At 37.7% G+C, this 14,311-nt stretch overlaps 1 protein-coding gene across 1 annotated transcript in view; it reads right to left on the bottom strand.

The window, feature by feature from the left end:
- Nucleotides 1-14,311, bottom strand: part of PKHD1L1 (PKHD1 like 1) — a 158,824-nt gene that overhangs the window by 59,531 nt on the left and 84,982 nt on the right. Inside the window, exons 48-50 of the mRNA XM_021707962.1 lie at nucleotides 11,752-11,888; nucleotides 8,490-9,519; nucleotides 6,969-7,160 (exon numbers count right to left, since the gene is read on the bottom strand). Coding sequence (XP_021563637.1) covers nucleotides 6,969-7,160; nucleotides 8,490-9,519; nucleotides 11,752-11,888 — 1,359 coding nt within the window. The remainder of the gene's footprint in view (nucleotides 1-6,968; nucleotides 7,161-8,489; nucleotides 9,520-11,751; nucleotides 11,889-14,311) is intronic.

Consider the following 14,311-nt stretch of genomic DNA (forward strand, 5'->3'; position numbering starts at 1 on the left):
GATTCACAAGACCATAAATGTAATTAAATACATCAACAGATGTAAAAACAAGAACCATATGATTATCTTATTAGATGCAGAAAAAGCTTTTGATAAAATCTAGCATCCCTTCTTGATAAAAATCCTCAAACACCTAGGTGTAGAAGGAACATACATCAAAATAGTAAGTGCCATCTATGACAAACCCACAGCTAACATATTGCTAAATGGACAGAAACTAGAAACATTTCCCCTGAAACCTGGAACAAGACAAGGCTGCCTACTCTCACACCTCTTGTTCAATATTGTGTTGGAATTCCTAGCCCAAATAATTAGACAAGAGAAGGAAATCAGGGGTATCCAAATAGGAAAAGAGGAAGTCAAGTTATCCCTCTCTGCTGATGATATGATCCTATACCTTGGAAATCCAAGAGAATCTGTCAAAAACCTGCTTGCACTGATAAAGGACTTTGGCAAAGTCTCAGGATACAAAATAAACGTGCAAAAGTCAGTTGCACACCTATATACCAACAAGAAGCAGGCAGTGACCCAAATTAAAAGTACAATTCCATTCACAATAGCCACAAAAAAGAAAAAAAAGAAAAAAAATGAAATACCTCGGCATCTTCCTAACCAGAGAAGTGAAAGACCTTTACAATGAGAATTACAAAACACTGCTCAAAGAAATCCAAGAAGACACAAACAAATGGAAAAATATTCCATGCTCATGGATAGGAAGAATCAACATTGTTAAGAAGTCCATTCTACCAAAGGCAATCTACAGATTCAACTCAATACCCATTAAGTTACCAACTTCATTCTTCTCAGACCTGGAAATGACAATACAGAAATGCATATGGAAACATAAACGACCACGAATAGCCAAAACAATTCTTAGCAAGAGAAACAAAGCAGGAGGTATCACACTTCCAGACTTCAAACTTTACTGTAAGACTACAGTAATCAAAACAGCCTGGTATTGACACAAAAACAGGCACATAGACCAATGGAACAGGATAGAGACACTGCAAGCAAAGCTGCAATTTCTCAACCACCTCATCTTTGACAAAGCCTCCAACAACAACCACTGGGGAGAGGAGAACCTATTCAGTAAATGGTGCCAGGAAAACTAACTGACCACATGCAGAAGATTGAAACAGGACCCCTACCTATCACCATACACAAAAACTAACTCTAAATGAATCAAAGACCTCAAAGTAAAACCTCAAACTATAAGAACCTTAGAAAACGCAAAGACACCCTTATGGAAATTGTAGCTGGCAACCAATTCCTATTCAGAACCCTAAAGGCCAATACCTTAAGAAATAAGATAGACAAGTGGGATCTCATCAAATTAACGAGCTTCTGCAAAGCAAAAAAAACCATCAAGCGAGCAGGGAAACAGCCCTAGAATGGGAAAAAAATATTTGCCAACTATATATCTGACAAAGATCTAACATCTAGGATCTACAAGGAACTCAAACACACTGAAGGGAAAAAAACAAATAGCCCCTTTAAAAAGTGGGCAAAAGACATGAATAGACACTTCTCAAAAGAAGATATACAGGCAACCAACAGACACATGAAAAAGTGCTTAGCCTCACTCATCGTCAGAGAAATGCAAATCAAAACCACATTGATATACCACCTAACCCCTGTAAGAATGGTCATCATTAATAAGCCAAACAACAACAGATGCTGGCAAAGATGTGGAGAAAAAGGAACGCTTCTATATTGCTGGTGGGAATGCAAACTGGTACAGCCTCTCTAGAAAATAGGGTGGTGATTTCTGAAAGAGCTAGAAAATGACCTTCCATATGACCCAGCAATTGCCCTATTGGGAATATATCCAGAGGAACTCAAATTATTCTACAAAGAAGATACCTGCACACGTATGTTTGTTGCAACTCTATTCACAGTAGCAAAAACATGGAACCAACCATGTTGCCCATTGAAACTGGACTGGATCAAGAAAATGTGGTACATATACACAATGGAATATTATGGAGCCATAAAGAAGGACCAATACATGGACTTTGCAGCAACCTGGATGGATTTGGAGTCAATCATACTCAGTGATTTATCACAGAAGCAAAGAACAGAGTTCCATATGTTCTCACTCATAAGAGGACCTTGAACAATTATAATGCTATTATAAAGCGATTGGCACTATTGAGAATCTGTCAGGGTAGAGGGGTGTGAGATTGGCAGTTGAGGGAAACTGCTAAGGGAGGGCGGGGCATACCTCATTAACAAGGGCACCCGCATGATCAATGTTTGTATACCTAACCCTGAATTGTACCCCACATCTTTATAATAAAATTTTTTTTAAAAGAGCTACAGACTTGAGATGTTTGAATATTACTTCTTACAAATTCATAAAGGCATATATACTTTATCATGTTATATGTTTAAAATAACTTAGGAAGGTTGAATATCTCTGAGTTCTCCATAAAAGTATGTCTTAAGTCATTTTTTATAAAATATTAATGTTCAGTTTACTCACAACTAAAGATTATTTTAGTTTTATTATAAAAACTATTTTATGACACAGTAATGAGAAACATTAATATATTGTCATTAATATATTGAGAAACATAAATAATATTGTCAGATAAAATAACTTCATTTGCTTTTGATCATTTGTTTACTTTTATTTTAGTCTGTCAGTTTTTATTTGGAAAAAAATCATTCATAGATATTTTGCTTAAAATATTACTTGTACCACCATTTCTAAAAAGTTTAAGTAATATTGTTCCATTCTGGTGGGGTTTTGGGTTATATCATTATGGCCCTGAGACAGTTACAATTACTGTAACTGTAATTGTAATGACAGTGGGTCTGACAATTACTCAGATAGTAGGAATATGCCCCTTTTAATTCATAGGAGAGAAAAACCCCAAGTAAGTTGTTTTAAAATTAAGTCTAATGACTTATATCATCACGCTAAACAATAGGGGTGGTGTTGCATACTAGTTGTTTCCCTGGTAGGTCCATTGTCCCCCTTCCTCCATCCTGCTCCTCTGCCTTGTGGCTTCTGGTTGGGTTTGGACCATGGGAAACACAAGATAGAAGAGAGGGAAGGAGGAAGCTGAAGGTGAGGCATTTACTTCCCTGACTCTCACCTTGGGGAGATGTAGGGGCATCTTAGTGGACTTTTTGATCTTTCAACCAAGGAGCACCACTCCCTTCAGGCAGCTTTTTATTTTATTATAAAGATGTGGGTACAATTCAGGTTTAGGTATACAAATGTTGATTATGCAGGTACCCTTGTTGATGAGGTATGCCCCTCCCTCCCCTAGCAATTTCCCTCAACCGCTAATCCCACCCCCCCGACAGATTCCCACTACTACCAATCCCTTTCTTAAAGTATTATAATTGTCCAAGATTCACTTATGAGTGAGAACATATGATACTCTGTTCTTTGTTTCTGCGATAGATCACTGAGTATGATCGACTTCAAATCCATCCAAATTGCTGTGAAGTCCATATGTTTGTTTTTCTTTATGGCTACATAATATTCCATTGCGTATATGTACCACATTTTTTTATCCAGTCCGGCTTTAATGGGCAACATGGTTAGTTAAATGTTTTTGCTACTGTGAATAGAGTTGCAACAAACATACGTGTGCAGTTATCTTTTTGTTAGAATGATTTGAGTTCCTCCGGGTATATTCCCAATAGGGGAATTGCTAGGTCATGTGGAAGGTCAATTTTTAGTGCTTTCAGAAATCTCAGGCCGCCTTTATATACAGCTCTGTCTCTGTCTCATCTCTGTCCCTGTAATTGTGCCTTCTCTTCACCTTTCTAGGCCTGACATTTTTCTCTTCCTAGCCCTTTGAGGAATTCTTTGGTGGCTGTTCTCTGGGTGGCAGACATGTTGGTGGGGGATGCTGCAATCAGATTTTCTTCCCTGATCTTAGAAGGAATCAAGGCATCTAAAATGTCAGGATCTAGCAATCCCACTACTAGGTATCTACCCTAAGGAACGGATGTCGTTATTTTAAAAAGACACATGCATCTGCATGTTCATCTCAGCACAATTCACAATTGCAAAGATGTGGAATCAACCTAAATGCCCATCAACCAATCAGTGGATAATAAAAATGTGGTACATATACACCATGAACTACTACACAGCCATAAAAATGATTGAAATTATATCCTTTGCAGCAAAATGGATGGAGCTGGAGATCATTATCCTAAATAAGCTAACTCAGAAACAGAAAACCAAACACTGCATGTTCTCGCTCATCTGTGGGAGTCAAATGGTCACAAAATGTAAATAATAGAAACTGGGGACACCAAGGAGGGGAAAGGAGGAGGGGGGTTAGGGCTCAGAAACTACCTACAGGGCACAATGTTCACTATCTGGGGAATGGGCCACCTGAGACCCAATCCCTAATATTACACAATATGCCCATGTAATGAATGTGCATGTGTATCCCCTGGACCTTAAGTGAAAAAACAAACAAACAACAAAAAATAAAAGTGGCAGGAGTCAGGGCTCAACCATCAGGTATAAAGGTACATTTAATTAGTACAGTAACTACTGGTCAGAGGAATAATCAGTGTTCTGATCTACAGGAAACTCTGGTGATAGCTGATTGATCTTGGGACTCCAAAGATTAAATAGATGAGAAGCCCAAAAAGCTGATATTTGATGTATATATAGGAAGAAAAAAGATCAAAGTCTTGGGTGAGAGAAGTCTAACTCAACTTACCTAAGTGGAAATTCACTGCTTCTTACCTATTTTCTATGTCCAAGTCAACTCATAGACCAAGAACCCTTCCACTGAGTGAGAAGAACCTATGGCCACTTACCAGGCTACTGAGGACTAGGGGAAAATATCCAGATCTTCCTGGCTCTAACCTGATGCTAATCCTCAAGTCACCAATGCTACCATGCTAGCACAACCCACCTGCCAGAGTGGGGGCTTATGAAGGGCACGTGATGGTTGAGTCTTTGCCTAGCCAAATACTTTATATATGTTCCCACTATACATTCTGGAGCTGCAGAAATAACCATAAAGTGGACCCACAACTCCCAGAACTCACTGTGAGACTAGATGTTACTTAGTTTCACAGTGAGTGCAATTGGGCCATGGTTCCATCTTATGGTTATTTCTCCAGTTCCAGAATGTATAGTGGGAACAAATATAGAACTGTTTGAAACAAGGGCATAAGTTGGAATTCTTACAAGAAATCTCTCTCTCTCTCTCGCTCTCTCTCTCTTTTTTTTTTTTTTTTGAGTTGGACTCTCACTGTATTTCCCAGGCTGGAGTGCAGTGGCACAATCATGGTTCACTGCGGCCTCAACCTCCCATCCCCATATAATCCTTCTGCCTCAGCCTCTCAAGTAGCTGGGACTAAATGAGCATGCTGCCATGCATGGCTATTTTTTTTTTTTTTTGATATTTTTATAGAGGCAAGGTCTCGCTATATTGCCCAGGCTGGTCTCAATCTCTGGGCTCAAGCAGTCCTCCTCCCAAAATGCTAGCATTATAGGCATGAGCCACTGCACCTGGCAGAAGAAATATCTTATGAAAGAATCTGATAACATGGAGTAGAATATAAAATTCCAGCATGTCCTGATGCATTTGACACAGGCAATTTTAGCATCTGTCATGTGGTTGATATATTTATGCTCTACATTTCCAAAATTTAATTGGTTTATATTGAGATACATGATTTTAGTTTTAAATTACAAGTCTTTACTTTGTAAATACCATTACATAGGGAAATTTGGAAATGTTGATAGCATTTCAAAGTAACAATAAACTATTTGCAATACATTAAAGAAAGTGATAAATATTGACATTATAAGAGGAGAAATAAGTGCCCTTGAATTCTTTTGATAAAGTCTCTTATGATTCCATATTACATGTGTAGGTTAGACCTTGATGATTACAGTTTTATGTATTGCTATGATAAAGCTGCATTATTTAGATTTGCCAGGAAAATGCAGAAAACCATGTTTGATAATGATGTAAAGATTTATTTAGCAAATATTTGATTCATCACCACTGTCTTTGTTTTCTAAAATCTCAGTCCATCAGAACAGTGTGCATGTGAGAGTGTATTCACTGTAAATAGATATTAAATTAATAATTCCTAGACAGATGATAGATAGATGGACGAGTGGATGGAATGATAAAGAGATACAGAAACAGATCTGAGCCAATCATGGTCAGCTAGGTCAGGTAGAAGGGGAATAGATACTTCTAGGAAATGAAAATATTCCCACATTCATTCCTTGACTAATGGAGGGAGGGCAAATATGGGAGGAAGGCCTAACTGGGCACTCTAGGAACCATGCCTTCCACTCCCTTATCACAATAATAAAAAGCAATTTTAAATCCTTTGGGGGAAGAAATATAAAGATTAGTGTCACAGTCAAAGATTTAAGAGATACGAAGACCAGGATTTTCACCACATATTCATTCAGCTTGCTTGTTTGTCTGGTGCAAATGCAAGATGGGTCATGAATAATGACAGTAAGTTAATGCAATCTAGTCAGGATATGATGCCAGGTGTATTTGGGATTCCAGGTATTGAATCTTTGCTGAAACAAATCAGTAAATCCACAGTTCCTGACCCCAGGTATGCAGCTATTGACCTAGCAAATGCTCCCCCTATAACCATGTCAATCAAAAGGATAATCAAAGACATTTTTCTTGAGTAGCATGAACACTGGTATATTTTTACCATCTTGCTTTAAGGGAAATGCCAACTTTCCCACTCTCTGTCATGATATTGTCTGGGGGTTCCTTGATCAGCACAATATCATGCTGACCCCATGCATTTATTCAGTGCTCCTCAAATACCCACTCTGAGTCTGTTATTTGTTTCCTGCTTGGACTCTGACTAATGCAAATATTATACTTTTTGTAGTGTTTGAACCCTCAAATAACAACTCCAGAACGTGATGATAGAAGTTTAGGAAGATAAGCTTAAATTAGTTACTTAAAATATTATATTCCACGTACCAAAGGTGTCTGAGAGAACCACGTCCTTTTCAAGAAGGGATACTGGAGAAGGCTTGTTGAAGGCTAAACGATGGACGCTGACAGAGGTGTCACAGATTGATCCAGGGAACCCAATGCTCCACTCGGGCTCTTGAGTGCAATGGGAAGGGTCTAGCAAGGAGCTGTGTGGAATGACAGTGTGTCCTTTGTGCCCTGGGAAACAAACACAAACAACATGTTTTCTATTTCACATTAAAGAAGCTAAAAAAATTTAAAAAACAGTCTACAATATACAGGTACTGTGACCCACAGTACCACCAACAAAATCTAAAAATCTTGGTAATTTTTCTGTTTATTTGTTTGTTTACATGGGGCAAGGGCCCCTCATGTGGAAGCTTTACAGTGACTTAAGTCAGGGCTCTTGTTGTGGATGGAGCTGAAACACAGGATCGGAAGCACTCATGAGATTCGGTGGGAGACAGGGAGTAGAATGAGTAACTTGGTCAAGGACACACAGGATTCAAATCCAGGCAATGTGACCATAAAGTCTGTACTCTTAGCTAATAAACTACCACTGATATTAAAAATCTTAGCTGAAATAAGTAAATCAATACGGGTTACATAAAATTTTATATATCAAAAGTATCCAAATATTCTCTCTTTAAAGTTACAACTGTCATTGGAAATAGAAGTCAACAACTGTGATTGAGGACTCAGTGCAGCTGAATATGGAGTTGAATCTTTCATCCTCCAGAGTCTTTCAAAAGTAAATCATTAATATCTGTAGGTTTACCTGTCAATGGGCTTTCTTATAAAGAAAAAGAGACACACATTCTTGTCATCTTCTTTAGACAAGTCTTTATCACTTATAATGCATAAAGATACTAAATTCTCGAAATCATGGATATTTATGAAATATTGAAATTGTGGCATACTCTGAGCTTGAAATGCTAAAAAAATTCAACCTAGAGTGTATATTGCACTTTGTTCTCTCTTGGTACTCTTTGAATGAATTTAAAGTTTTAAAACAGATAAAAAAGAAAAAGTTCACAGCAGGCTTGTAACTTATTTCTTCTTTTCAAAGTATTTTAGCAATAATAGATCCAGTCTGTCTATATTGCTTTTGTAACTAAGCCTGCAATTTCCATGTTTATGGAACATGACTGATTGAAGAGTTTGAGAAATCATGTAAGTTTCTTATCTGTGCTATTAACTGAATATAAAATCGATTTATTCTAAAACTGAAATCGTTTCTTTTTTGTGACCAATATTTCCAAAATATTATTCTAAACTTCCTATTAATTCAAAAATCTACATGCAAATGCAAGAGAAAAAGGACAAATTTGGAGACTGCTTTGGCAGCTTAGGACTTTTCCAGAAAAAAATATCTCATCTGGTGCTTGTCTATATCATTTAAATTACTAGTATAGTTTGATACTAGGTAAGATCCATAACCCACATAAGTTTCTAACAATTCAACCCAAGGTCAACACACACGTTTACAATGAATTTTTATCACCAACTTAAAAAAAAAAACATTACCTGTAAGTGAGCCATCAACATCAATCAGTACTACTTCATGTTCCCATCGAAATCCAGCCTTATTTGGTGTGTGAAAATACTGGATGCCAACAAACTTGGCACTCCAACCTCCACATCTGTCATTACAAACTCCAGTGATGGATGTCACTCCCAAAGCTACACAGTTGGGACGGTCAAAGTTCATAAAGTGTACAGAAGATATGGTCAAACCTTCACTAAATGGGAGAACCAGACCTTTTGTTGTGCAAAATGCAGACCCCATTCCCAGTTCATCCAGATGACCCACTATTTTGGCATTTTTAATCACTGCTCCATTGGTTTCACCCCACCCTCCAATGTAAGGAGCCAGAATCCTCTTGGTCTCGATTCCAGCCTCGTAGTTATTTACCATCACAAAGTTATGGAACTGAAGGGCACCTCCATTGACCCATTCAGCTCCTTTCTGACAATTCCACGTAGTGAGTGAATTAAACATTGCAGGCATTGGCACTGTGGAAGTACAAGATCCTGTTTGCATGGGAAAATATTCTTCAAAGATCCATAGTCCAAACCAACCTTGAGAATGAACAGTGTTGTTAAAGAATTCTCCAAGAGGAACTCTTTTTTGGCAAATGTTTCTGTCATAGGATGGCCCATCAGGGTGGTTGTTCATTCGATACCAAAAGCCAAAGTGAGTGCCACCAGCAGCAGCATTATGCCGTATGGTATTGTTAGGGTTGGTGACCCAAAATGCAGCTGGGGTCACATCATCATTCAGAAGACTTGTACTTTGTTGTACAAATACTGCCAAGTTATATTGCAGAATATTGCCATGTTCGATGCCATCTTCTATAAAAAATGCTCCTCCCTTGATATCATATATGATATTCCTCTCAACCAGAAGGTGATGTGTGTTATGGATAGTAACAGCTCTGTTATAGGTCTGGTGAATTGCACAGCCTCTTACATAAGATTGAAACTGTAAATCCCCAAGCAGGTGCCAATGTATTGGATAGCGCCCCAACCGGAAAGCCTGACCAGCATGGAATACCTGTCAAGCCCAATTTCACATTAATTATTAATACATTTATATCTTCCAAATTATTCATGTTCATTATTTGAAAATGTTATTTGACCCCAAACCCACCTTGCTTTATGCAATGTATAACAGACTATACTTATTACAAAATGAATGAATGAATGAATGAATGAATGAACAAAAGACATCTTTGACTCTTTTGCCTTTTACCTTGGTCTGTTAGTAAACTTTTGTGTTTTACAAAATAAAAGATTTTTTTAAAAACTTCTTTTTCTACTTTACTTTGATTCTTATCTAATAATAAGAAACATTTCTTGGATGTTTGCCATGTACCAGACATAGTACTAAGTGTTTTATTTACATAATCAGCTGTTGTCATAATCCTGTGGAGTAGCCACTTATCATTAACCGCATTTTACAGATAAAGAAATAGAGCCGGGCTCGGTGGCTCAGCCTGTAATTCCGCGCCTTTGGGAGGCTGAGGTGAGTGGATTGCCTGAACCCGCCGGTTCGAGACCTGCCTGGGCAGCAAGACCTCATCTCTACAATAAATCAAAAAATCAGTCAGGCGTGGTAGCGCATGCCTGTAATTCTGGCTACTCGGAAGGCTGAGGCGGAAGGATCGCCGGAGCCCAGCAGGCAAGGCTGTGGTGGCCGGGAGTGGCCACTGCACTTCAGTCTGGGAGACCGAGTGAGACTCCAACTCAAAAAAAAAGAAAAAAAGAAATGGGAATTTCTTGTTCATGAGTGTCTTGTTCATAGTCACAAGTTGGTCTGGCTTTGGAATTGGAGTTCTTATTAACCCTTCTGCTGTGCATACTTTCAAATAATCTATGACCTAATAATCTAATACAGAGAATGCCAGTGTATGTGAGTGTGTGTAATATGATTTCATGGGGCAAGGAAAGAAAATATTAGGTCAATTTATTTTCAGTCTCCATTTAAAAACAAAAAATTAGCCATTACTAATATTTAAAATTCAGGTGGGCCCTGGCAATCTTACCCAGTCTGTATCTCAGATGTTACATGTGTGAGACACATCTTAGGAGGTGGGAAGTTTTCCAAAATGGAGGCATTGACTGTTACCATCAATGCAGTCTAGGTATGACCAGTAATGAATTTAAGGATTTTATCATCCTTTGTATTCTTCTTTTTCTCCTTCCTTCCTTTCTTCTACTGAATACTTGATAAGAACTATGCCAAACTCTGATTATATAAACCGAATATGAATAAGATACATGAAAGTTCCTAATATTTTAGGAATAACATGCATATGTCTTTGTTTGTTTGACTAATAATCAATTGAGAACCTACTCTACACTGCTGCATTGTTCTAACCACAGGAGAATCAGCAAAAAACCAAAAGAACAAAATCTCTGAAATAATTGATCTTATGTTCTAGGGGAAGAGATTGAAAATAAATAAAAAAGATATCATATTAGGAGTTATGAGTAAATAAAGGAAACAGGGGTTTTGACAGTAGTTTTAAATAACAGTGGTGAGGAAGGCCTCTCGGGGGAGAAAACATTTGATGACTCCCAAATGAGGGTGTGAGGTTTGCAGGTATTTGATGGAGGAGGATTTCAAGCAGAATGAAGAGCAGGTGCAAAGAACCCAAGACAGGAATGTGCTGTGCTAGACATGGTCACCTACAAGGAGGCCTCTGTGGCTAGCATGGCATTAGCAAGGAGTAGAGTCATGGGAGATAAAGTCACAGGGTAGCTGAGAGTTGGATCACATGGATCCTATGTGTGGAACAGACTTGGACTTTTGTTTTAGGTATAGTACAAAGACATTAAAGAGTTTTGCAGAGGGGTATAACAAGATCTGATTAATAGCTTTAAAATCTTACTTTGGCTGAAGGATGGAGACTCTGCTGGAGCAAGAATAGAAACAGGAAGACCAGATAGGAGAAAGACACATCAGTCCAGGTGATAGAGGTTAGTGGCTTAGGTTCGAGACCGGGTGGAGGTGGTGGAAAGACAGTAGATTTTGGATTCAGTATTTTGTGGACAGAGAAAATAAAATTTGATGATGAATTTAATATGAGGAGTGAGAAAAAATAGAGACACAAAATTTTAGTATGATCAAATGGGTGGATAATTGGGTGTACTAAAAACGACCACTTATGTTATCTGTCTCCCCAGATTATAAGTAGCATCTGACAAACAACAAGAGCTCAACATATTGGTTGTATTGCTAACCTTGGGAAAAACACCATGATTTACTAATAATGCCTCCTACCTCCACATATTCTATTCTTCCAGTTACCATGTTAGCACTGGGTACAGGAGCGTGGAACATGATGCAGCCTCCAAACTGGTCACTTCCTATTTCTTCTCCAAATTTTCCTTGGAGACATGTCTGTGTAGCAAATTCACCTTTAAAAATATTTTTAAAGCTCATAAAAGGAAAACCATGTTGCAATCCTCTTATTATATAAGGGTTTTTTCCCTCATATCAAATTGTTTCTTTTTATTTACATATAATCTCAAGCTCCTCCTGGAATATAATTATCTGCATTAACATAATTTCCTCTCCTATATAGAATGAAAAAAAAGTGTTTTGTCTTTGTTCACCTTTGTTTTCCCTAAAGTATTTCTTATTCCAACATTTCTTTCAGAGAAGATACCAAATAAATACTTGAGTGATCAAGTGAATATTGATAAAGGTATTTAGTTTTTATCATTTCTGAAAATTTCCCCTAAGATTTGGATATTAAAATAATTAATGCAATCTTGTACTAAGGGGAACCCTCAAAAAAAAAACAAACAAACAAACACCGGAATCTATTTTTTTAAATTGTGTATTTATTCTTGCATGTTTAAACTTCAGTCCCCTCAAAGTACTCTACATTGGATGCAATACACATATCAAGATGCTTTTTCTGTTGCTCAAAACAGTTTTTGAACTTGTCAATTTTGATGCCTTTTTGTGCTTCTGCTGTTTTTTGTTTCACCTCTTCCACATAAGCAAAACATTTCCCTTTGAGGACTTTTCTCATCCAGGGAAACAAACAAACAAACAAAAAGTTGCTTGGGTGAGATTGGGTGATTAGGGAGAGTTGGCCATGGGGGTTATGGCATTTTTGGTAAAAAAAACTACTGAACACTCAGTGAGGTGTGGACAGGTGTGCTCATAGTCACCCATCATGAAATGGGCAAATGCGTTGAAGGTATCTCCACAACAATGCTAAATGTTACACTAATGCCAATGGGCTCCTGGAACCCTTACAGGAGGAATCCTGTACTACAAGGGTCCCACCCTCCAAAAAATGATTCCAGGTTTTTTGGGTTCCCCTTGTATAGCATGGATATATGCATCACATCACTTAATTCTTTTAGCTGTAGTAAGAGAACAGAAAGTATTCTTATTTTAAACAGAATGAAACTAGATTTCATGTATATCATGAGACTTGATGCAGAGGAACTGGAATAAGAACATAGAATCCAGTGAGCTTAGTCCAATACTTCCCATCGAAGAAATGACTATTATCTAAGCTGTATCTGTTATTACTCAACTACTTATAAGACTGTAATGATGTCAATGATTACACAAAATATTTCAGAGACTTGTAAAATGCCTTGTACTTCCTACTATATAAATGAGAACAGTGGTAAACATCATTAGGGCTCACCAATATCCAGTTCTGTTCTACTTCTGGGTATATAGAAGCTTTCACTAACTCCCTCTTTTCAAGTTAGGCATAGTCATGGAACTAGTTTTGACAATGACACTTGAGTAGAAGAGACACATCGACTAAAACAGGATCAAAACAATCAACTGGCTTGGCTCTCCCGCAATCTCACCTCCTGCCTCAGGTAATGTGAAAGCCACGTGGAGATGGATACTTCACCAGCCTGGATCCTGGAGTGATTACAAGGAGAAGAGGCCCTCTGCTAACCCACATCAGAAATACGTAGCATGAGTGAGTAACAAACTGTTGTTGTTTTAAATCACTGAGATTTGGGCTAGTTTATTAATAGAGCATAACCTAGCCTAGTGGTTCTTAACTGGTGGTGATCTGGGCCCCCAGGGAACATTTTTGTAATGTCTGGAGACATTTTTGGTTGTCACAGTTGTGGGGAGTGTTGCTAGGATTTAGTTGGTAGAGGCCAGGGATGCTAAACATCCCACAATGCATAGGACAGTGCTCACAGCAAATAATTATCTGGGCCATAATATCAACAGTGCTGAAGATGAGAAACTCTGACATGGCCTACGCTGACTGAGTATAGATACTTCCATATCTGTTTCTTTATCCTTCCATCTATCCATTTGTCCACCTATCCATCATCTGTCTGGGAATTACTAGTTAAAATATATTTCTACAATGAATCCACTCTTACATATATACTGTTCTGATGGACTGTAGATTATAGGAAAAAGAAAAGGCATTGATGAATCAAAGATTTGAACAAAACCTTTATATCATCATCAAATATAGTTATCTACATTTTCTGAGTTACCCTAAATGGTCCAGTTTCTTGCTGATGATATGCAAGCAAGGTCTAATCCACACACATAATAGGAAATCAAGAGGAAAGAAAGATACTTACTTTATCAACAGAATCTAAGTGCAATTATTTCCTCATTACAGTGTAAACATTACACATTTTCCTTCAACATATTTGAATACTTTCATGTTGTTACTTAAAAATGCTACGGGCATTTCCAAATTTCCATGTTTAGTAATATTTACAGGGTAGACTTGCAAGTTGAAACTAAAATAATGCATTTCAATATAAACCAGTTAAATTTTAAAAATTTATAGCATGATTGTATCAGCCCCATGACAGCTGCT

This window comes from Carlito syrichta, unplaced genomic scaffold (assembly GCF_000164805.1).
Source record: "Carlito syrichta isolate Samal-C Ts95f unplaced genomic scaffold, Tarsius_syrichta-2.0.1 Scaffold128134, whole genome shotgun sequence".
Classification (NCBI taxonomy): domain Eukaryota; kingdom Metazoa; phylum Chordata; class Mammalia; order Primates; family Tarsiidae; genus Carlito; species Carlito syrichta.